General features: G+C 40.5%; 1 protein-coding gene across 1 annotated transcript in view; it reads left to right on the top strand.

The window, feature by feature from the left end:
• Positions 1–22,542, top strand: part of SVEP1 (sushi, von Willebrand factor type A, EGF and pentraxin domain containing 1) — a 204,399-nt gene that overhangs the window by 166,858 nt on the left and 14,999 nt on the right. The window contains exons 38-44 of the mRNA XM_003122075.5: positions 1,135–3,926; positions 6,534–6,759; positions 8,705–8,860; positions 11,419–11,482; positions 14,837–15,010; positions 16,672–16,848; positions 20,580–20,750. Of these exons, the coding sequence (XP_003122123.2) occupies positions 1,135–3,926; positions 6,534–6,759; positions 8,705–8,860; positions 11,419–11,482; positions 14,837–15,010; positions 16,672–16,848; positions 20,580–20,750 (3,760 nt within the window). The remainder of the gene's footprint in view (positions 1–1,134; positions 3,927–6,533; positions 6,760–8,704; positions 8,861–11,418; positions 11,483–14,836; positions 15,011–16,671; positions 16,849–20,579; positions 20,751–22,542) is intronic.

The raw sequence follows: 22,542 nt of genomic DNA, 5'->3' as shown, positions 1-22,542 counted from the left end.
CTGCTGAGCCACAGTGGGAACTCCAAGAGCAATCAGAGCAGACCGTGTTCTAATTAAAGATTTTTTAAAACCCATACATAGAGAGTGCCTTTTCACCTTTATATTCTAAAACAGTAAAAGCCTTTTATTTATGACCTTTGCTCAGATGTATGAGCTTCCCACTGGAAGAGAGTATCCAAGTATATATAAGGAGGCTTTCTTCACTTATTCACTTAACAGATATTTCTGGAGCTCCTACTAAGTGCCAGATAAGCACAGGACATCTAGTGTTTAGTAACACAGATGAGGTCTATGATGGCATAATGTTTATGTGCATATGGGGGTACCCAAGAAGTAAAGGAGTAAACCAAACAAATAACTAAGTGGGAGGGAGAATAAGAATCATAACTGGCCAACTACCAAGCCATTTACTGCCTCACGGAAGCTAGGCATTACCATTCTCACCAACAAAAGAACCAGTGTGATCACTTTAATGTTTTCACAACTAATTCATCTTTCTATTGCCAAAAATGACCTCTTACTATATTGTACACTTATATATTTGTTGAAACCATGAATATTAAAATTTCTGTTTAAAAGATAAAATATTAATTTTGATTTTCCACTCTTATGGTAGGGATCTTTAAAAGTACTTTAAGAAGGAACACAAAACTCCGACAGTCGTCTTAAGACCATATCCATTAAAAAAAAACTTGGTACTTTATTATCTCACCACATTTAAAAAAAAATGTAGTGTATATATAAGTATGTTTCCTTTTCTGTGGTTAAAACAAAAACCATAGCATTGCTTTGGTCGGCAAGCTTTTTTTGAGTATACCGAGTAATTTATAATTTTTGGTATTGCTCCATCAATTCATCAGTCAATTTAGAAACTATTGATCTTTTATTTATTATGGGCTCAGCGCTGTGGTAAACATTTCTACAGTAGGGATTATCTAACTTGGGCTCCTACCATCCTTTTCCTTTATTTAAAATAAAGAAATAAAATGGATCTGTTGGAAAAAATGGAAGTCCTCATTTGCTTATGTTTTAACATAGGCATTTTAGTTTAGCTTTCTTTTAACTATGATTGATTTTATTTTGCTATGTTATCTGTCGTATAAATTGTACTTCATTGTTTTCTCCGTTATCCAGCATACAACCGGCAGGACCTTTGAGAGTGAAGTGAGATACCGGTGTAACCCTGGGTATAAGTCAGTTGGAAGTCCTGTATTTGTCTGCCAAGCCAATCGCCACTGGCACAGTGAATCCCCTCTGTCCTGCATCCCTCTCAACTGTGGAAAGCCTCCCCCGATCCAGAATGGTTACATGAAAGGAGAAAATTTTGAAGTAGGGTCCAAGGTTCAGTTTTTCTGTAATGAGGGTTATGAGCTTATTGGTGATCATTCTTGGACATGCCTGAAATCTGGCAAATGGAGTAAGAAGCCGAACCAAAAGTGCATGCCCACCAAGTGCCCAGAGCCCCCTCTCTTGGAAAACCAGCTTGTACTGAAGGAGCTGACCACAGATGTGGGAGTGGTGACATTTTCCTGTAAAGAAGGGCATGCCCTCCAGGGCCCGTCTGTCCTGAAATGCTTGCCATCCCAGCAATGGAATGATTCCTTTCCTGTCTGTAAGATGGTTCTTTGCCTCCCACCTCCCCTGATTTCTTTTGGTGTCCCTGCTCCTTCTTCTGCTCTTCATTTTGGAAGTACTGTCAAGTATTCTTGCGTGGATGGGTTTTTCCTAAGAGGAGATCCTACCACCTTCTGCCAAGCTGATGGGACCTGGAGCTCTCCACTGCCAGAATGTGTTCCAGTAGAATGCCCCCACCCCGAGGAAATCCTCAATGGCATCATTGATGTGCAAGGTCTTGCCTATCTGAGCACAGCTCTCTATACCTGCAAGCCAGGCTTTGAGTTGGTGGGAAATACTACCACTCTTTGTGGAGAAGACGGTCACTGGCTGGGGAAAAAACCAACCTGTAAACCTATTGAGTGCTCCAAACCCAAGGAGATTTCGAATGGCAAGTTCTCTTACACAAACCTACACTATGGGCAAACCATTACGTACTCTTGTGACCGAGGCTTCAGACTTGAGGGCCCCAAAGCCTTGACTTGTTTAGAGACAGGTGATTGGGATGTGGATGTCCCATCTTGCAGTGCCATCCACTGTGATCCCCCACAGCCCATTGAAAATGGGTTCGTAGAAGGTGCAGATTATAGCTATGGTGCCATGATCATCTACAGCTGCTTCCCTGGGTTCCAGGTCGCTGGTCATGCCATGCAGACCTGTGAAGAATCGGGCTGGTCGAGCTCCATCCCCACCTGTGTACCCGTAGACTGTGGTCTCCCTCCTCACATTGATTTTGGAGACTGTAATAAAGTCAAAGATGGTCAGGGGTATTTTACCCAAGAAGAAGACATGATGGAAGTTCCATATCTGACTCCTCACCCTCCTCATCATCTGGAAACAGTGGGTAAAACCTGGGAAAACACAAAGGGGTCTGTTGCTACACATTCAGCCAAATTTCTATACAACACCATGGTTTTGTACACCTGTCATCCAGGATACGAACTTTTGGGGAACCCTGTGCTGATCTGCCAGGAAGACGGAACTTGGAATGGCAGTGCTCCATCCTGCATTTCAATTGAATGTAACCTCCCTGCTGCCCCCGAACATGGCTCTTTGCATTTTACGGAGACTACCATGGGCAGCGCTGTGCAGTATAGCTGCAAACTGGGATACACTTTGGTGGGTTCTGACCTAAGACTTTGTCTGCAGAATAGAGAATGGAGTGGCACTTCTCCACACTGTGAGGCCATATCATGCCAAAAACCAAATCCAATTTTGAATGGCTCCATCAAAGGAAGCAACTACACGTACCTGAGTGTGTTGTACTACGAGTGTAATCCTGGGTATGTGCTGAATGGCACTGAGAGGAGAACGTGCCAAGAAAATGAGAATTGGGATGGGAAAGAGCCAGTTTGTATTCCTGTGGACTGTGGTTCACCCCCAGTCTTAGCCAATGGCCAGGTGAAAGGAAGTGAGTATACATTCCAAAAAGAGGTTGAGTACATTTGCAATGTGGGGTTCCTGTTGGAGGGAGCCAGCAGTCGGCTTTGTCTTGCTGATGGAAGTTGGAGCGGAACCACTCCCATGTGTGTGCCTGTCAGGTGTGCCCCACCACCACAGGTGGCAAATGGGGTGATGGATGGCCTGGACTATGGCTTTGGGAAGGAGGTGGAGTTTCGCTGTCAGGAGGGCTACATGTTGCACGGTGCCCCCAAACTCACCTGTCAGTCAGATGGTAACTGGGATGCCCAGTTTCCTCTCTGTAAACCAGTCAGCTGTGGGCCTCCTGAAGATCTACCCCATGGCTTTCCTAATGGTTTTTCCTTTTATCATGGGGGGCATATACAGTATCAGTGTTTTCCCGGATACAAGCTCCATGGAAGTCCTTCCAGAAGGTGTCTCTCCAATAACTCCTGGAGTGGCAGCCCACCTTCCTGCCTGCCTTGCAGGTGTTCCACACCAGTAATTCAAAATGGAGCCATCAACGGGACAGATTTTGGTTGTGGAAAGGCAGCTCGGATTCGGTGCTTCAAAGGCTTCCAGCTCCTGGGACTTTCAGAAATCACCTGTGAAGCCAATGGCCAGTGGAGCACTAGCTTCCCAAGCTGTGAACACACTTTTTGCGGTTCCCCCCCAGTGATACCAAATGCATTCGTCAGTGAGAGTGGTTCTTTGCAGGAAAATGTGATAACTTACAACTGCAGGTCCGGGTATGTAATGCAAGGCAGTTCAGATCTGACTTGTACAGAGAAAGGGACATGGAGCCAGCCTTATCCAGTCTGCGAGCCCCTGTCCTGTGGACCCCCACCATCTGTTCCCAATGCCGTGGCCACTGGAGAGGCACACACCTATGAAAGTAAAGTGAGACTCAGGTAAGACCACGGTTTTAGAGTCTCTGAGGGGCACAGGCAGGAGGGTTATGAAATGAAAAGGGATAGGTCCACACGTTAGCTAATTGGGAAGAAAACGCCATCTCTGGACTGCTTTCCCAAAACTGAAGCTTTTAACACTCGGCTTTATTCTACCCATAATTATGCATAAATCCATTGGCTTATAAAAATAAACTTCTACATTTTCAGATTGTAGTTCCTAATATAATTATTATTATATCCTGTTGAGCTTCATGGAACAGCAAGATCCTTTAGCTGTAATATCCCTTAAATCACCAGCTCTTTTTTAAATGTTATGCTAAAAAATTTCTGAGGTATCGCCTAATGATTATATTCATATATGTAAATGTTGGGGAAATAAGGCAAAATCTGAGACTTCAGGTCAAAAAAATCACATACTTTCATTGGTCAACATAAATGCTGAACAAACTAAGCATTTAATGCATACCTGGTGATTTTTGCTGAAAAGTTCCCCATCTAAAATGTGATAGTTAAAAAAGATGAGATGGAGTTCCCGTTGTGGCACAGTGGTTAACGAATCTGACTAGGAACCATGAGGTTGCAGGTTCAATCCCTGCCCTTGCTCAGTGGATTAACGATCTGGCGTTGCCATGAGCTGTGGTGTAGGTCGCAGAAGCAGCTCGGATCCTGCGTTGCTGTGGCTCTGGCGTAGGCTGGCAGCTACAGCTCCAATTCGACCCCTAGCCTGGGAACCTCCATATGCCGCGAGAGCGGCCCAAGAAAATGGCAAAAAGACAAAAAAAAAAAAAAAAAAGATGAGAAAATGTGGAATGAATTTATAAATTAGATTTTTATTAGAATAAATGCCCATAATGTACAAATACATTTCAACCATCTGAATCAATTTATATTTTATTGATATCTTTGAAGGAATTATGGATTATCCTTCATATATGGGCTTCTTAGATTTTGTTTATAATTCAGTAACTCTTCTTCACCTGGTCTGTTGTACACATTTTCTCTTAAGTACAGTAAGAAATAGACCCAGGGCTTATCAGACACAACTTAGAATAGATTTACAAGGAGATCCTGCTGAATAGCATTGAGAACTATGTCTAGATACTCATGTTGCAACAGAACAAAGGGTGGGGGAAAAAATGTAATTGTAATGTATACATGTAGGGATAACCTGACCCCCTTGCTGTACAGGGGGAAAATAAAAAAAAAAAAAAGAAAAGAAAGAAATAGACCCAGGGGAGGATTGTCAATGATATAGAAGCTAATGATTAGTGGATTATGCACCAAGAAGAAAAGCAAAAATTATTCCTTGCTTTTGAAATACATTTTCAGTTTTCTTTTTGGATGTTGATGTTATTAGATATCTTGAGAAGTCACAATACGGCCTGCTTCATAAGACTCCTCTGTTATTCCTTGTGTGTTGATTATCTTCAGATCGCCACTTATGAGTAAACAGATCTCTTTGCAAGTTTGTGAAACCTGCACCTCCTACCTAGCCTGGTAGTGTGTGAAATTTTAAAAATATATCCACCTAATAAGTCTCTGTTAATTAAACAGTTTAATTTAAAAAGCAGGAGTTTCCATCTTGGTGCAGCAGAAACAAATCTGACTAGTATCCATGAGGACTCAGGTTCGATCCCTGGCATCCCTCAGTGGGTTAAGCATCCGATGTTGCCGTGAGCTGTAGTGTAGGTTGCAGATGCAGCTTGGATCTTGTGTTGCTCTGGCTGTGGTGTAGGCCAGCAGCTACAGCTCCGATTCAACCGCTAGCTTGGGAACTTCTGTATACCACAGGCACAGCCCTAAAAAGCAAAAACAAATAAAAAGCAGCATAGTATAGGGGTGAAAGCACGGACTGTAGTGCCAGATTCCCTAGGTAGGAATCTCAGCACTGTTGCTTCCCTGGGGAAGTTACTTAATCTCTCTGGTGTCTGTTTCATCGTCTGCAAAATGGGAATAAAGATAATAATCACACCTATTGATAGAGTTGACATGAGAATTAAATGAGTTAATGTTTGTAGAGCAATTAGAATAGTGACTAGCATTTAATAAGTGCTCTGTAAACATCTGCCGAATGAATAAATGCAAATTTTAAAAATAATAGAGGGTTTAGGGCCAGTTTGACCTGAGTTTGAACCCTCGTACTACTGGAACACGATATCTACTAAACAAGATGAAAAGAAGTACCCTATGTGAAAGGCTTAGAATAGTGCTTGGCACAAAGTAGATTCCCAGTAAATATTAATTGTGTTATATTCTTATTAGTATCTGAGCCTGTTTTGGACTTGGTCTAGAATTTCTTGAACTGTTAGATATTTGGGGAATAAAAATGAATTTGACAGTGATACCCAGAACAAAGGGAAATCATGTCAACAATGTGTGAAGCACCTTTAGACTTGGATAATCCTGAATGGAGAACTAAGGATTGATCCAGTTATCATTGTATCTCCCTAGTTTTACGTGGTGACTCCATCCCTCTGACATTTGGGTTGGTTTTAATATATCACAGAAAATGTCTACTGAACTTTATAACAGTTTCTTGAGTCTGAGAATAACTCACCAACTCTATTGCACTCCCCTTAAGGCACTCGTTTTGCTTCCCCATTGCAGGTGTCTGGAAGGTTATATGATGGATACAGATATAGATACATTCACCTGTCAGAAAGATGGCCATTGGTTCCCTGAGAGAATCTCCTGCAGCCCTAAAAAATGTCCTCTGCCAGCAAACCTAACACATATAATTGTTCATGGGGATGATTTCAGTGTAAATAAGCAAGTTTCTGTGTCATGTGCAGAAGGGTATACCTATGAGGGAGTTAATATATCAACCTGTCAGGTAAGATGCCTTGTCTTAATTAGAACATGTAGATGTAACTCATTTATGTATATTACACTGTGTGTGTGTGCGTGCGGATATATATGTAAGTGTATGCTATACCGTATATGTGAGTGTTTGTGGGTATATATCTAAGTGCGTATTATACTATATGTGTATGTATATATGTAAGTGTATATTATACTGTGTGTGGATATATATGTAAGTGTATATTATGTTACATATGTATGTGTGTGTGTATATATATAAGTGTATACTATATCATGTATATGTATGTGGATATACATGTAAGTGTATATTATATTTCATGTGTGTGTGAAAATATATGTAAGGGTATATTATACTACGTGTGTGTGTGGATACATGTGTAAGTGTATATTATACCATATGTGTGTAAGTGGGTGGATACAGATATACATATAGATATAGATATAGCCGTACAAGCAATATCTTGCTGTCCTGAAAAGAGAAAATGCCTCAAGTTTCCAATCATGTCAAATAATTTGCAAAATTTTTTGGTAGAAATATAAAAATATATCTTTCCTTCCAATATTCCCATTTTTAAAAATAAGAAAGTGCCAAGGGTAAATACAAAGTGCCAAAGGAAGATGAAATGTTAAAATATAACAAGAGATCCATGACAAGTTAATCATGCATAGACACTCTGTGTAGAAATGAGCCCTGACTGTTACCAATTATGCTTCCAGTTTTAGTAGAAAGTAGCAGAAATGTAAATTGGAATAGAATTCTACCTCTACTTCCTACATGTGTCACTTTAATAAAGTTACTTAAAATTTCTGAGTTCCTATTAGTGTGGTATTAGTATAAAATTTGCTATAAGGGAAAATGAATGGAATGAAAGAAATCAGTCAAAAGTAGATCCTGATAAAGGATTCATCACAAGATAGTGAAGAAAGGAATCATTAATAAAGAAATCATGCTGGGAGTTCCCACTGTGGTGCAGTGAGTGAAGAATCCAGCTGCAGTGGCTCAGGTTGCTACTCAGGTTCCAGGGATGTGGATTCGATCCCTGGCCTGGGAACTTCCATATGTCACAGATGCAGCCATAAAATTAAAAAAAAAAAAATCATGCTGATACAATGACTTAACTACTAGGGGAAAAATTAATATATGCCAAAATAAGCTTCAGATATATCAAAAGAAAACAATTCTATGTAGCTTTTAAAAGTTAGTAGTAATACCCTGGCCTCACTCAGTGGGTTAAGGATTGGGTGTTGCAGTGAGCTGTGGTGTAGGTTGCAGACACGGCTCGGATCTGATATTGCTGTGGCTGTGATGTAGGCTGGCAGCTGTAGCTCCAGTTCGACCCCTAGCCTGGGAACCTCCATATATCATGGGTGCAGCCCCCCTCCAAAAAAAATGTTGGTTATAATTGTGGAGGCAGGAAAATGAAGTGTGTGTGTGTCTGTGTGTCTTTTTCAACTATGTGACTTACAATGTACGATAGAGTATTTTCAAGTATTCATGCTGGAATGGAGAAAAAAGCTAGCCATCTTTTTAAATTTGGGTCATTTACCTAAAAGTTGCTGTTTCTCATAAATTTTAGACTGAAATGTAGAATTATGTAAGAAGGATGTATTAGTATAAATCATGGAATATTTGTATCAACCATCCAGTGTTTATGCATCATAATGAAAACATACTTCTTGGTGTTCTTGATTTTTTTTTAAAGGATTCCCTTGGCAAGAAAATGCTTGTTTTTTTGAGTTTGACATATCTAAAGTTGTTTAGTGATGCCTATTAAAGCCATCTAATAATCAATGTGTCTTTTTTAAGGCCAAAGATAAAAATCAGCAGAAGTAGGACCAAAGTATCCATCCTTTATCTATCTTATTAGGGATTACCTTATAATATGGCTAATATTTGCAGACTTCTTCATTCAGAAGTACTAATTCCTAAATGTAACTTACAACTTGTTGTTTAGCTGGATGGCACCTGGGAGCCACTATTTTCTGATGAATCCTGCAGTCCAGTTTCTTGTGGGAAACCTGAAAGTCCAGAACATGGGTTTGTGTTTGGCAGTGAATACAGCTTTGAAAGCACAATTGTTTATCACTGTGAAACTGGCTATGAACTAGAGGTAAGCAAACAAATTATTCAACTAGAGTTCATTTGTTTTTGCAATATACTTAGGTATATGTTTAGTATTGTACCATTTTGTTTCATTGATTTTGGTCCTAAAAGATTTTTTCTTTGTTACTTTTTTCTTTGTTACCTTATATCTAAGATACACACACACATAAAACACATATATATAATACTTCGTACATATATAATGCACACACACATATAGAACACTTTATAGATGTATATAACACTTTATAGGAAATATTTTAAATGACTTATAATTTTAAAAAGCAAAAAAGTCTCAAATTTAAAAATTAAAGCCATGAAAATAAGAGGAAGTTTGTATACCAGCCACAAGACTGGTACTCTGATCTCAGTTGGTCATTTAAACCTGTGTTTTGGCCTCCTGTTAATCATACTGTGCAACAGGACAGTCCATCTGTCACTATGGGGAGGTGACCATAGGGATTTGGGTGTGCAGAGCTAGGATTTCCTCAAGCAATGGGCTCAAATAACTTAGAGGGGTTTTGATTGAGATGCCAGGGTCCCACATGGCAGGTGTGGCCTGAAAACTCCTCAGAGCAGTTCTTTTTTTTTTTTTTTTTTTGTCCTTTTTAGGGCAACATCCATGGCACATGGAGGTTCCCAGGCTAGGGGGGGTCCAGTCTGAGCTGTAGCCACTGGCCTATGCCAGAGCCACAGCAACGCGGGATCCGAGCCACGTCTTCGATCTACACCACAGCTCACAGCAATGCCAGATCGTTAACCCACTGAACAAGGCCAGGGATCGAACCCACAAGTTCCTAATGAGATTTGTTTCCACGGCGCCTTGAAGGGAACTCCTCAGAGCAGTTCTAACCATAAATCAAGTTAGGTCTCAAGAGCACACCTGCTTTGTAATATTAAAATCCTATCTACAAAACAGAAACAGATCAAGGACATGAAGAGCGGACCTGTGGTTGGTTGTCAGGGGGAGGAGGGAGGAAGTGGGTTGGGTGGGAGTTTGGGGTGGGTAGATACAAACTATTACATTTGGAATAGATGAGCAATGAGGTCCCACTCTACAGCACAGGGAACTATATCCAGTCTCTTGGGGTAGAGCATGATGGAACATAGTATGAGAAAAAGAATGTGTATATAGGAGTTCCCCTTGTGGCTCAGTGGAAATAAACCCAACTAATATCCATGAGGGTTTGATCCCTGGCCTCGCTCAGAGGGTTAGGAATCTGGCGTTGCCATGAGCTGTGGTGTAGGTTGCAGACTCTGCTTGGATCCCACATTGCTGTGGCTGTGGTGTAGGCCAGCAGCTGCAGCTCCGAATCAATCCCTGGCCTGGGAACTCTTCCATGTGTCACACCTGTGGCCCTAAAAATATGTATATATATGTATATGTATGACTGGGTCACTTTGCTATACAGCAGAAATTGACACAAAACTGTAAATCGACTATACTCCAATAAAAGAAAAAAGTGGAGTTCCTGTCCTGACTTCACCGGGTTAAGAACACAACTAGTATCTGTGAGGATATGGGTTCAATTCTTGGCCTTGCTCAGTGGATTAAGGATCTGGTGTTGCCGCAAGCTGCAGCATAAGTCACAGGAGTGGCTTGGCATGGCTGTAGCTGTGGCTGTGGCTTAGGCTGGCAGCTCTGATTCAGCCACTGGCCTGGGAACTTCCGCCATAGGTGTGGCCTTAAAAATATATAAAAATCATAATGAGGGGAGATCCCGTCATGGCGCAGCAGAAACAAATCCGACTAGGAACCATGAGGTTTCGGGTTCAATCCCTGGCCTCGCTCAGTGGGTTAAGGATCTAGCGTTGCCATGAGCTGTGGTGTAGGTTGCAGACGCCGCTTGGATCCTGCGTTGCTGTGGCTCTGGTGTAGGCTGGTGGCTGCAGCTCCGATTAGACCCCTAGCCTGGGAACCTCCATATGCCGCAGTTGCGGCCCTAAAAAGACCAAAAAAACAATAATAATAAGAGGGAAAAGAAGGAGGAGGGGGGAAGGAAAGATGGCAGAGAGGGAAGGAAGGAAGGAAGGAAGAAAGATTTCTACTTGAAATATTTAAAATTTTACTTACATGGGGACTTAGTAGGTTAAGCTTATCTTTAATGGATAAGTTTACAGGGTCAAAAATTCAATCCTGATACCAAGAAGATATCTTGACATGTTCAAGGGTATAAAAAAACTAATTTACCTTTACTGTACCTCTCAGGTATTGAAAATTCAGTTCAAAATATTTTTAAAATCCCCTAAGCAAATATACCTCACTGAGACTTCATTCTCCACCCATCTTTCCTATTGATTTTTAACTACTTGATATATAAATGAAAGGGAAACAAAGTCTGTACCTTAATTACACTAGTCCTCCAGAATATGAATTTTGAGGCAATTTGATGAAAACATTTTTGGAAGTCGAAACCTACCTCTAAAACTATATTTATTTACTAAATTCATTTAGCATCATGATGCTGAGAGTTTCAAGTTCACAGCTGAGATGACTCTGCTTACCCTTATTTTTTCATTATAGAAGTAGCATCTTGTCAATGACTTGTTTTCCTTGATCCACAGGGGAGCAGGGAACGGGTCTGTCAGGAGAACGGACAGTGGAGTGGAGGGGTGGCGACGTGCAAAAGTAAGTCAAATGACACTTGATCCCCCACAAATGATGCTAAGGATGCAAAATAACTATATGGCCACACTTTTCTTTATCAGTCGTTTTATAATTTAAAAAGTTAACTCCACGAGCTATTTTATAATTTAAAAAGTTAACTCCACGAGCTATATGAAAACTTTCTTTTTTTTTTTTTTTAGGGCCGCACCCGAGGCATATGGAATTTCCCAGGCTGGGGGTCAAATCAGAGCTACTGCTGCCAGCCTACACCACAGCCACAGCAATGCGGAATCTGAGCCACAGCTGCAACCCACACCACAGCTTGTAGCAATGCTGAATCCTTAACCCACTGAACAAGGCCAGGAATTGAACCTGTGTCCCCATGCTATTCGTCAGGTTTGTTACCGCTGAGCCCGAATGGGAACTCCTGTATGAGAACTTTGAATGGGCTTTTATGCCCAAGGGCACCAAACCAATAAAAGAGTGAAAAACTGTCCCAGAGATTAATGATTAAATTAGAATAGAGCACAGGATTGCTGACTCTGGAATGGCAAACATTTTGTTTAGAAACTAGTTAATTATTGAGTTCACTTGCTTTCTTTTTGTGGATTTTTCTCCAAAATAATTATAAATTAGTAGGCTTTAATTATAAATTAAAGGCTCAGAGCTTTTGCCTGAGTAACAGTACTGGGAAATACTGACATCTTCTTAAAATGTCATTGGCATATCTGTTCAATAAATGAACATTCACATTTTTGGTGGAATTTTGTGTAATCTCATTGTACGGGAACAACCAAGTTTTTTTAGCAAGATGTGGGTGAATTCACGTGACTTAATTCCCAGGATCTAGCTCACATGATTCCTCTGCCAATGTCTTTAGATACAATAGTTACAAACCAATCAAAATGGCAAGCTTGAATTTTTTTCTCTTAGAAATGATAGAGGAGTCATAACATTTTCAAACTGGAAGGTGCTGCTTCGATCATCTATTACAGCCCCTTCAGTTCACCCATTAATAGAGGGGAGCAGGGAGAGGGGACGTGAACCACCCAGTGTCAGAAATGAAGTCAGTGACAGAGCTAACACGAGGACACTAGATGCCTGAATTTTTGTTCACTGTTGTTCTAACCATATCTTCTGGAGTAATGAATGAGCTGTTTTTATATGTAATAGGAGTCTTAAGTCTGTTCAGCAACCTTTTATGGCTGAAACTCAAAGAAGAATGTGATTTTTTTCTGAAAAACTTGTGTGTATGTGTGAGTGTGTATCCATGCATAAACATCAAGTCACATCTCAAGTCACAGACAGGCATCATTGGGCATTCCTGATAATAGCATTTTTTAATCTCAGTTAGTCATGATCCAAATATGTATAAATGTATGTGCAGGGAAGGAGAGAGGGGCGTGAAGAAGAAACACATAAGTCTCTGATAAGTCACTGCTGTGGTATCAGTAAGGCAATTGCTTCCATTTACAGCAAGTTTAATTCAAACTACAGTGATAATGGTTTGTATAGTTTTGACCTCTGAATTGCAAGATAGTTATAAAATCCTATTATTCTCTGTGGTTTCCTCTCAATTAATAAATAAGTGACACAAGTTCTTTGCAAAAAAAAAATTTGAAAATATAGAGAAGCCAACAGAATAATTTTAATCCTGTCATTCAGGGCTTAAAAATATTTTGATATATTTTTATTATGTACTTTTATCCTCAGTGTATAAAAAATACAAATATTTCTAGGGGAAAAAAAGTGCTCATTCTGATTAACCTATTATAAGATCCTTATATAATTTAATTATTAAATATATTGATATCTGTATCAGTCAGACTTCAGGGAAGTCTGTTCAAATCAGTAGGATTCCCTAGACCAGAGCTTCTCAAAGTATGGCTCCCAGACCAGCAGCGTCAGTGGTACTTGGGATCTTGTTAGAAATGCAGAATCTTGGGAGTTCCCTTCATGGCTCAGCAGTTAAAAAACCCAACTAGGGTCCATGAGGAGGTAGGTTCAATCCTTGGCCTCGTTTAGTGGGTTAAGGATCCAGTGTTGCCATGAGCTGTGGTGTAGGTTGAATGCGGCCTGCATCCCGCATTGCTGTGGCGGTGGTGTAGGCCGACAGCTACAGCTCCATTGCACCCCTAGCCTGGGAACTTACATATGCCTTAGGCATGGCCCTAAAAAAAAAAAAAAAAAAAAGCTGAGATCTATGGTCCCAATACAGGTAATACTGACCAGGCTGAAAGAAGCCCAAAGAAGCCAGTTAGCATTGAATTCAATGGCTCTCAACTCTCAGTGAGCATTAGGATCATTTGGAAAGCTTCTAAGAAAGTACCAAAAGCTAGACGACCACCCAGAGATTCTGATTCTTTTAGTCTGGTCTGGGGCCCTAGGCATCAAGGCTTCCCAGGGAATCCTATGTACAGTTAGAATTGACCTTCTACTGATGCAGAAGTGAGGGATCTGGACCATATCCGCTGCCTTCACAAAGATAATTAAATCAATACTCAGAATCAGTTTTTAAGATTTTAGGAAAGATGATCCTAGCACATTCCTGTTAACATTTCTCACTGATGCAAAATCATTCTTTAAAACTACATTGAAACTACCCATCAGTTTGTGGAGACCTTAAATCCTTGGAAGCCATTTAAAATGTCTTCTAATTTTCCCCCGAGCTCGTGGTTTCCTGTTCTTAATACTTCACAATTATATTTCACCTTCCAATAATTTTATCTCTTATCTTTCCTTACCAGCAGTATGACCTTGACCGAGTTATTTAATCTCTCTGAGCCTCACTTCAGCAGTGAGATCATCTCAGAGATGTTTTAAGTAAAATTGTAAACTTAGCCAAAATAAACAAACAAAAACAGGACGTGCAGTTAAATTTAAATCAGATTAAAATAGTTTTAAACATAAATATTTTACATGTAATCCTGGGCCTATGCTTATACTAAAATATATTTGTTGTTTTATCTGTTATTCAAATTTAACTGAATGTCCTGTATTTTATCTGGTCCACCTGAGTTTTAAGAAATAAATGTATTAATGTATGCAAGGTTCTTGGCCACTGTAGCAACTGAACAAGTGAGAATTCCTTTATTTAGCCACCTGCTCATCCATACCCTCAGCATGATTAAAACAAAAGGTGACAGTATACATAAAGACACCTGATCCAGTCAATAGGGCAAAATTCCAACCTTTAATTGTCTGCATGTACTCATCCAAAAGTTATTCATGATAGTTTTTTTTCCTCCTTCAGCACGTATCACAAGTAAGCTTAATATCTGCATGTTGCACTGAGTAACTTTAGCAATTATAGCAGAAGAAGGAAAGAGGACTTGGGAGAATCATTTAATATGAGGCTTTTGTTTTTCTTTGTAGAAACCAGGTGTGAAGCTCCACCTGAACTTCTGAATGGAAAAGCTGAAGTTGAAAACAGTACCGCTGGACTCAGCGTGGTCTATTCCTGCAACAGAGGCTACAGCCTTGAAGGGGTGCCTGAGGCCTCCTGCACTGAAAATGAGACTTGGAGCCACCCAGTTCCTCTCTGCAAACGTGTGTGTTGACCTTAGGAGGGGTTTAAATCAGTTTCAGCTTTATAATTAATTCCCCAAGTGTCTAAAACATAGTGGAAACTCTGCTAAGGGAGATTTGCATATCCAAAGTAAATATTGTGGGATATTTTTTAATGTTGACTGTGTTATATAAAATATCCTGTCTGAGAATCACCTTTCATCACATTCCTTGGATAATTACAAGTCCAAGGCACTCACAGAAAATGCAGCATAATGAAAAAAAAATTGACATAAATGTATAATGAAATTGGGGATGATGAAAGAAAATATATTTAACATGCAATATTAATATAAAAAAGTATATGTAAGTATAGTAAATAGAGGACAATTAATTATAACCTCTGGAATGAAGACAGTATTCTCAAGCAGAGTGTAAATTCAGAGAACTCTGGTTATTGTTTGAAGTGTTAGAATGCAGTAATCGAGTCTTCAGAATGCAGATGATGCCCGTCTCACTCACAAAGACTTCTTTTGTGGCCATTGAAAATTAGAAACACTGAAATTGCTTGAAATCTGTGTTGATATGTGCATTACACAATTACAGCAAGAAGTCCTTGCACTATTATCATTTCCTGTCTTTCCTTCAGACCTGTAGAAAAGAATTCATATTTATCAGTAAGCCTGGCAAACTCTGCAACTCAAGTTCTGATATTCTGTTTATAATGATGTGGGTCTAACCTTATGTCCAGCCCACTTAGAAATGGCCGGTGTTGCTCTGGTTTATATTTCTGAAGGATGTTCAGTGAAAGAAAGTCCAATGAGAGTGAAATGAGTCATTCTATATTCTTAATGTTCTTCGAATATGAAGGGAATATTTGATTTCTTGATTTCTAGCATGCCTTTGGTTTCCCCACTGAAGGACCATAATTTGAGACAAATATTTAATTTGCCATCTTAGAATTTTAGGACCATGCATTAGTGGTTGAATAGCTTTGTGAATAGCTTGGTGTTTTCAGATCTTATCTGATATTTATCCTGACAGATAATTTCATGTGGCTACAAAACAAATCTGTGAATATTTTGAACAATTGAATAAATACACACACACACACACACACACACACAGCCATGGCACATGGAAGCTCCCTGGCCAGGGATTGAATCTGAGCCATAGCCACGACCTGCACCACAGCTTCGACCTGCACCGCAGCAACACCAGATCCTTTAACCCACTGGACTGGGCCAGTGATCAAAACTAGAGCCACTGCAGTCAAATTCTTAACCCGCTGCACCACAGTGGGAACTCCTGAAGTTCTTTTTTTACCTTAAAGAGCTGCACCCACAGCATATGAAAGTTCCCAGGCAAGGGGTCAAATCAGAGCTACAGCTGCCTGCCTACACCACAGCCATAGCAATGCCAGATCCAAGCTGCATCTGTGACCTACACCACAGCTCATGGCAACGCTGGATCCTTAACCCACTGAGTGAGGCCAGGGATCGAACCCATGTCTTCATGGATACTAGTCGGGTTCGTTACCACTGAGCCACGATGGGAACTCCAGGGTACTCCTGCAGTTCTATATTTTTCAGCCTCATATTATCATCACTGAGAACCCTTCTCCTGCAGAGTTCATGCTTTGCCTTCAAAGAAATAAACTCAGAGGGAAAATATCAATAAGCATTTCCTTTTCTTTTTAACAGCAAATCCGTGCCCTGTCCCTTTTGTGATCCCTGAGAATGCTCTGCTTTCTGAAAAGGAGTTTTATGTTGATCAGAACGTGTCGATCAAGTGTAGGGAAGGGTTCCTGCTCCAGGGTCAAAGCATCATTACCTGCCGCCCCGACGAGACGTGGACGCAGACGAGTGCCAAATGTGAAAGTAAGCTGACATGTGGAATCCACTTAATTTCATGAGTGTAGAATATTTTCTTATCTTTGATTATTTTCAAGCAGGTAACTTAACTATAGGTGTTTGTTTTTTTTTTTTAAATATAGGTATTTAGATCTCTGTCTTATCATGGTTATCAGCTTCTGTGTTGCTACTTAAAAAATTTTTTTAAAGATTTGTGAATTCCAAGCATAAAAAGAAAAAACATTTCCCAAACTAGGCTAGAACCTACCTGACCAGAATTTACTGAACAGATTTTCAAAATGTACTCTCTAAGAGTGGGCAAGATATTCAATCTAAACTACACATTTTTCTCCACAGTATCAGAGTCCCTAAACTAATGCTTGAAGTAGAGTAGATGTGCAGTGTTGGGTTAGTTTCAGGTGTACAGCAAAGTGATTCCGTTACCCATATCTATATCTATTATTTTTCAGATTATTTTCCATTATAGGTTATCACATGATATGGAGTGTAGGTCCCTGTGCTATTTTATGTATGGCAATGTGTCTCTGCCAATCCCAAACTCCTAATTTATCCCCCCCTTGGGTAACCATAAGTTTGTTTTCTAAATCCGTGAGTCTTTCTGATTTTTAAATAAGTTCATTTGTGTTATTTTATTTTATTTTTTATTTATTTATTTTTTTGTCTTTTGTCTTTTTAGGGCCTCACCCACAGCATATGGAGGTTCCCAGGCTTGGGGTCTAATCAGAGGTTTTGCTTCCAGCCTATGCCACAGCCACAGCAATGCCAGATCTGAGCCGTGTTTGCGACCTACACCATAGCTCATGGCAACGCCGGATCCATAACCCACTGTGCGAGGCCAGGGATTGAACCCTCAACCTCACGGTTCCTAGTCGGATTTGTTTCTGCTGTGCCACGATGGGAACTCCTGTATCATTTTTTTTTTTTGATTCCACCTGCAAGTGTTATCATATGGTATTTGTCTTTGACTTAACTTCACTTAGTATAATCATCTCCAGGTCCATCCATGTTGCCACAAATGGCATTATTTCCTTTGCTCTTGATATCTAATAATACACTTAAAGCATCTCTCCTACTCAATATCCTGTTCTCCTTTATGGTCCAGGCCAATTCCTCTGCAGCACTCAACTAACAAATATTCATTGCGTCTAACTAGATGCAAGGTATTGAGATACCTTATTATACAGTATAAAAATATATTATGTCTTCAGGGACTTTCCTCCTCAGAACATTTGCACTCCAATTAATGAGATAAAAAATGTGCATATGAAAGCCATGGGAAATTCTGAAATCTGACGGTACCTGGATTTGAAGTCTACCTTCAAAACTTTCTAATGCTAAACTTATGCTAGTGCCCAAACTTCTCTGAACTTTGGAGTTCTCATTTGCTAATAGCACCACTAATTCCTATCTTAGAGGTTTGTATTAAAGAACAAATGAATAGATAGATATATAGTTGCAATATCTCCTAATAGGTAGAGTTGTACAATAGCCCTAGGTCCCTGAATTTTTAGTTAGCAGCACACTGAAGCATTGGAATTTTGATTTTACTTCTGGAAAGTATGTACCATAATTTTAGCAAGGGTTTGAAACCTACCCCTAGTGAAGTGGGAAGAACTAAGTAAGTATAAGCCTTGACTGTCTGGTCTCATTGGAAGCCACCGGCCTGAGCAAAAGCAGGCCAAGTGGCCTGATTCTGCCCACATATCCCCACACTGGTCTTGGCTCCCAGAGACGTACCAGTCAGAGCACTGGAAGCAAGAACAAGGAGAGACATGCACTTATTACAAATGTTCCTTCATTGCATGCTTAATTATTCCTCAATATTCTTGAGAAGATCAGGGGTTGCCTAGGAGAGGAGACAGTTTCCATGGTTATTTGTTATCCTCAACCCCTCTTTTGCATTTTCTATTAGACAGGAAGTCTTTGAGAACAAATACTCTTCCTGAGGGACCCGAACAGGCACCTTCCTCATCTTTTTCACCTCATCCTAATATCTGTCACTACAAATCAGGGATTAAAAGTTAGTATGCATGAGAATCTCCCGGGGAGAGTATGTAAGATGCAGACTCAGAAACAAGCAAGCCTAGAAGTTTACATCCTTAATAGGAAGCAAGGCTGACTCCCACATAGTTGGCCTGGAATCCATGCTTTGGTAACCTCTTCTATGAACCAACCATCATCACCCTTTTCACAGGCTGGTCCCCCACCTGGAAACAAGAGACCCCTGATTCACTCAAGCTTTAGCATCTGGTCCAAAGGCCGGTCGCTGCTATTCATACCATGACAATCCTAGGCTTAACTAGTTACATTCACCTCTACACTATGGCATCTGGGCCTCTAATACAGCTCTTTTTAAGCCGTATGACAGTATTCTTTTGTCTGTCCTCACCCATTTGTCTGAGCAAAGGCACAGCATTTTCTTCATATATTTATTTTCCGTTTCCAGTACATAGTAGGCATTAATACAGATTTGTTATCTGATGGATTGAATGCCTACTTTTAACAACCTTAGAAGGAAAAGAAAACTCAGAAGAGTCAGAGAAAATGATCATCCCCTCTGGCAAGTCTGTAATATTTTGACCACAAAGTGACATTTTTTGAGGCCAGTTCATGAAGGCTCATCCAGAAGTTAGCTTTATACAAACCGGATACTGCTGGGAGTCCTGACTCCAATCCAGTCCTTGCCTTGTGAAGCACCACAGAACGACTCTATCTAGTTTATTCTTGTAAAAATTTCTCAAAGCAAAATGAATTGCAAAAAAATTTTATGTAAATATTCAGGACATGCACTTTTAAAAGAGAAGTTTAACCTTCAGTCTTACACATTCCAAAGGAAGAAAGTCATTGCTTCTGAGTCTTAAAGAGGGGGCAATAACATGAAACCTTGAATTTCAGAAACCTCAGCAAGCTGTGTAAATTGAACATCCTCAAGCTAGCGACAATAGTCATTCATTTACTCATTTTTCCCAGTATGTATCAAGAGCCCACTGTATGCCAAGCACTGTCCTAGGCACTCATGAAATAGCCATGCTGGAATCTGCAGTAGCAGCTCATGAATTTTACTCTGAAAAGATAGACTCCGAATAATCCCCATGCTGCTTGTCATCTTATTTGATCAGCATCCATCATTAAAATTCTCTTGCAGTTCTTTTGGTGGTATAAGAAAACAAGATTTCTTTTTCTCTCTTTTTTATTTTTTTAGGGCCACACTCACGACAGATGGAAGTTCCCAGGCTAGGAGTCTATAGCCACCAGCCTACACCACAGCCACAGCAACCGGGGATCCAAGCAGCAAATGTGACCTACACCACAGCTCATGGCAATGCCAGATCCTTAACCCACTGATGGAGGCCAGGGATCGAAATGGTGTCCACATGGATACTAGTCAGGGTCGTTACCACTGAGCCACAATGGGAACTTCTGAAAGCAAGACTTCTTGACTATAAAATAGCTCCACTTTAACATGTGAGTCAGAAGATAAAATCTTTGTTCTTATACAGCTAATACTTCTAGACAGCAGCAGATGATGCTTTTAGTTTCCAGTGTCTTTTAGATATTATGTAGGGAAAAGGGTTACCTTTATGTATTTTATCTTTCGTCTTTAATTCAGTCTTAGAGGTGAGACTGTCTTCTCTCCCATCCACTGGCTGGGTTAGTAGTATACCAGGAGCTTAATGTTTTTTGGGTTTTTTGTTTGTTTGGTTTTATTTGTTTGTTTGTGTTTACTTTTGCTATAGAAATCTCATGTGGTCCACCAACTCACGTGGAAAATGCGATTGCCCGAGGCGTACATTATCAGTATGGGGACATGATCACCTACTCATGTTACAGTGGATACATGTTGGAGGGCTCCCTAAGGAGTGTTTGCCTAGAGAATGGAACCTGGACATCACCTCCTGTCTGCAGAGGTAAGGAACTATTTGAATGGTTAGTTCTTAGTGAAGCTGTAGGAAAATGTATATGGAAGTCTAATATGGCCAAGAACTTGTATATATGCTATTTTATTTTTCCTTGGTTTTCAGTTTTCTTTTAACATCTGTGTCATTTTCCTTAACCCTGTGGCTTTGGATTTTGAAAGAGAAATAAAATCCAACCTAGGGATGACTATGACGAGCTCAGGAGGGACACAGACTAGGCTGAGTAGCTCTGATGATTTTGGAGAGACAGCAGTGCATGTTGGCTTGACGGAAGATCTTAAGTCTCTGCTCAGGAAGTGGACCTTGTAGAGGCTAAAAGCTAAATTACCCTGATTCTTGCCCCTTGTTGAAAGCAAGAATGTTTCAAGGAGGCAAAGACTGTAAAGACGGGTATGACGTTTATTGTCAGAAACCCAGTACAATGTGTGGGAGAGCACACAGAGAGGTCGTCTATTTATCTAAGGCAGAAGCAAAGCAGTAATACACACCCAAAGAAGTGTGGGTGCTGCGGGAGTCCCCCTGAATGAGGAGTGCCAGGGAGGTGACTTGAATCATTTATATAGAACAGTTCTTCTGGGTCTTTGTTTTCCTTTGGCCAATTATCTTGTTTTATCTTTCACACCTGTCCAGACACAGGGCCCTTCCCTGATCTGCATGCCTGTCTTTTGGCCAAGATGGATTCCAAAGTGAGGCATTGTGGGAAGGTTATCTAGACTGATTACAGCCTGGCACCCTCTCCCTTTCTGGCCCAGAGGGGTCTCTCTGCACTTGTTACCCTGGGGTCTCCCGAACCCTGAGAATAGGAAGTATGTGACCTCTCGGTCTTTTGCCCAAGCAGGGCTTAGCCCCTCTTTTCATTCTGCCATTACCATTGCTTAACAAGTTTATAGAATAGCAGTTATTCACTTTGTGCCTGTTGTTGTTTCTATCTTGAAGTGTAGACAGGGGAATGGTTCTAAATGTTTGTCCTGGAGCCTATCTACCTCCTGCCTCAGGAAATGTTAACAAGAGGCCAGTTGTAAATGTCTATCCTGGAGCCCATCTATCTCCTGCATCATAGAGGCTGTCAAAGTTTTAGTAATTTGGGGATTTGGGACAGAAGGGAGGGAGCAAAGTGGTTTATATAAATAGCTGCTGAGCATCAAAGGCCTCCTTTGGAAAGGAATTTTCAAATCTTCTGGGAGGGGTATTTCTCTGGGTCCAAATCAAATGAGACTATCTTTTATATAAACCACTTTGTTCCCTCCTGCCCCGAATCCCTAAATTACTAAATTTTTGATAGTCTCAGAACTACCCAAACTTGTTTATGTCCCTTCTCAGTCCCTCATGTTCATCCCCAACCAAATCTTGGGATGGGGTTTTGTTTCTCTCCCTTAACATGCAATTCAGGGAAATACTATGAAATGTGAATGAACATTTCTATTTTCTGACATCCACCCTTCTCTAATTTCCTACATTTCTTTTTTTTTTTTTTTTTTTTTTTTTTTGTCTTTTGTCTTTTTGTTGTTGTTGTTGTTGTTGTTGCTATTTCTTGGGCCGCTCCCGCGGCATATGGAGGTTCCCAGGCTAGGGGTCGAATCGGAGCTGTAGCCACCGGCCTATGCCAGAGCCACAACAACGCGGGATCCGAGCCGCGTCTGCAACCTACACCACAGCTCATGGCAACGCCGGATCGTTAACCCACTGAGCAAGGGTAGGGACCGAACCCGCAACCTCATGGCTCCTAGTCGGATTCGTTAACCACTGTGCCATGACGGGAACTCCTAATTTCCTACATTTCTGA

The sequence above is a fragment of the Sus scrofa genome, chromosome 1 (genome assembly GCF_000003025.6).
Source record: "Sus scrofa isolate TJ Tabasco breed Duroc chromosome 1, Sscrofa11.1, whole genome shotgun sequence".
Classification (NCBI taxonomy): Eukaryota; Metazoa; Chordata; class Mammalia; order Artiodactyla; family Suidae; genus Sus; species Sus scrofa.
This window is presented reverse-complemented; position numbering and strand designations above follow the sequence as displayed.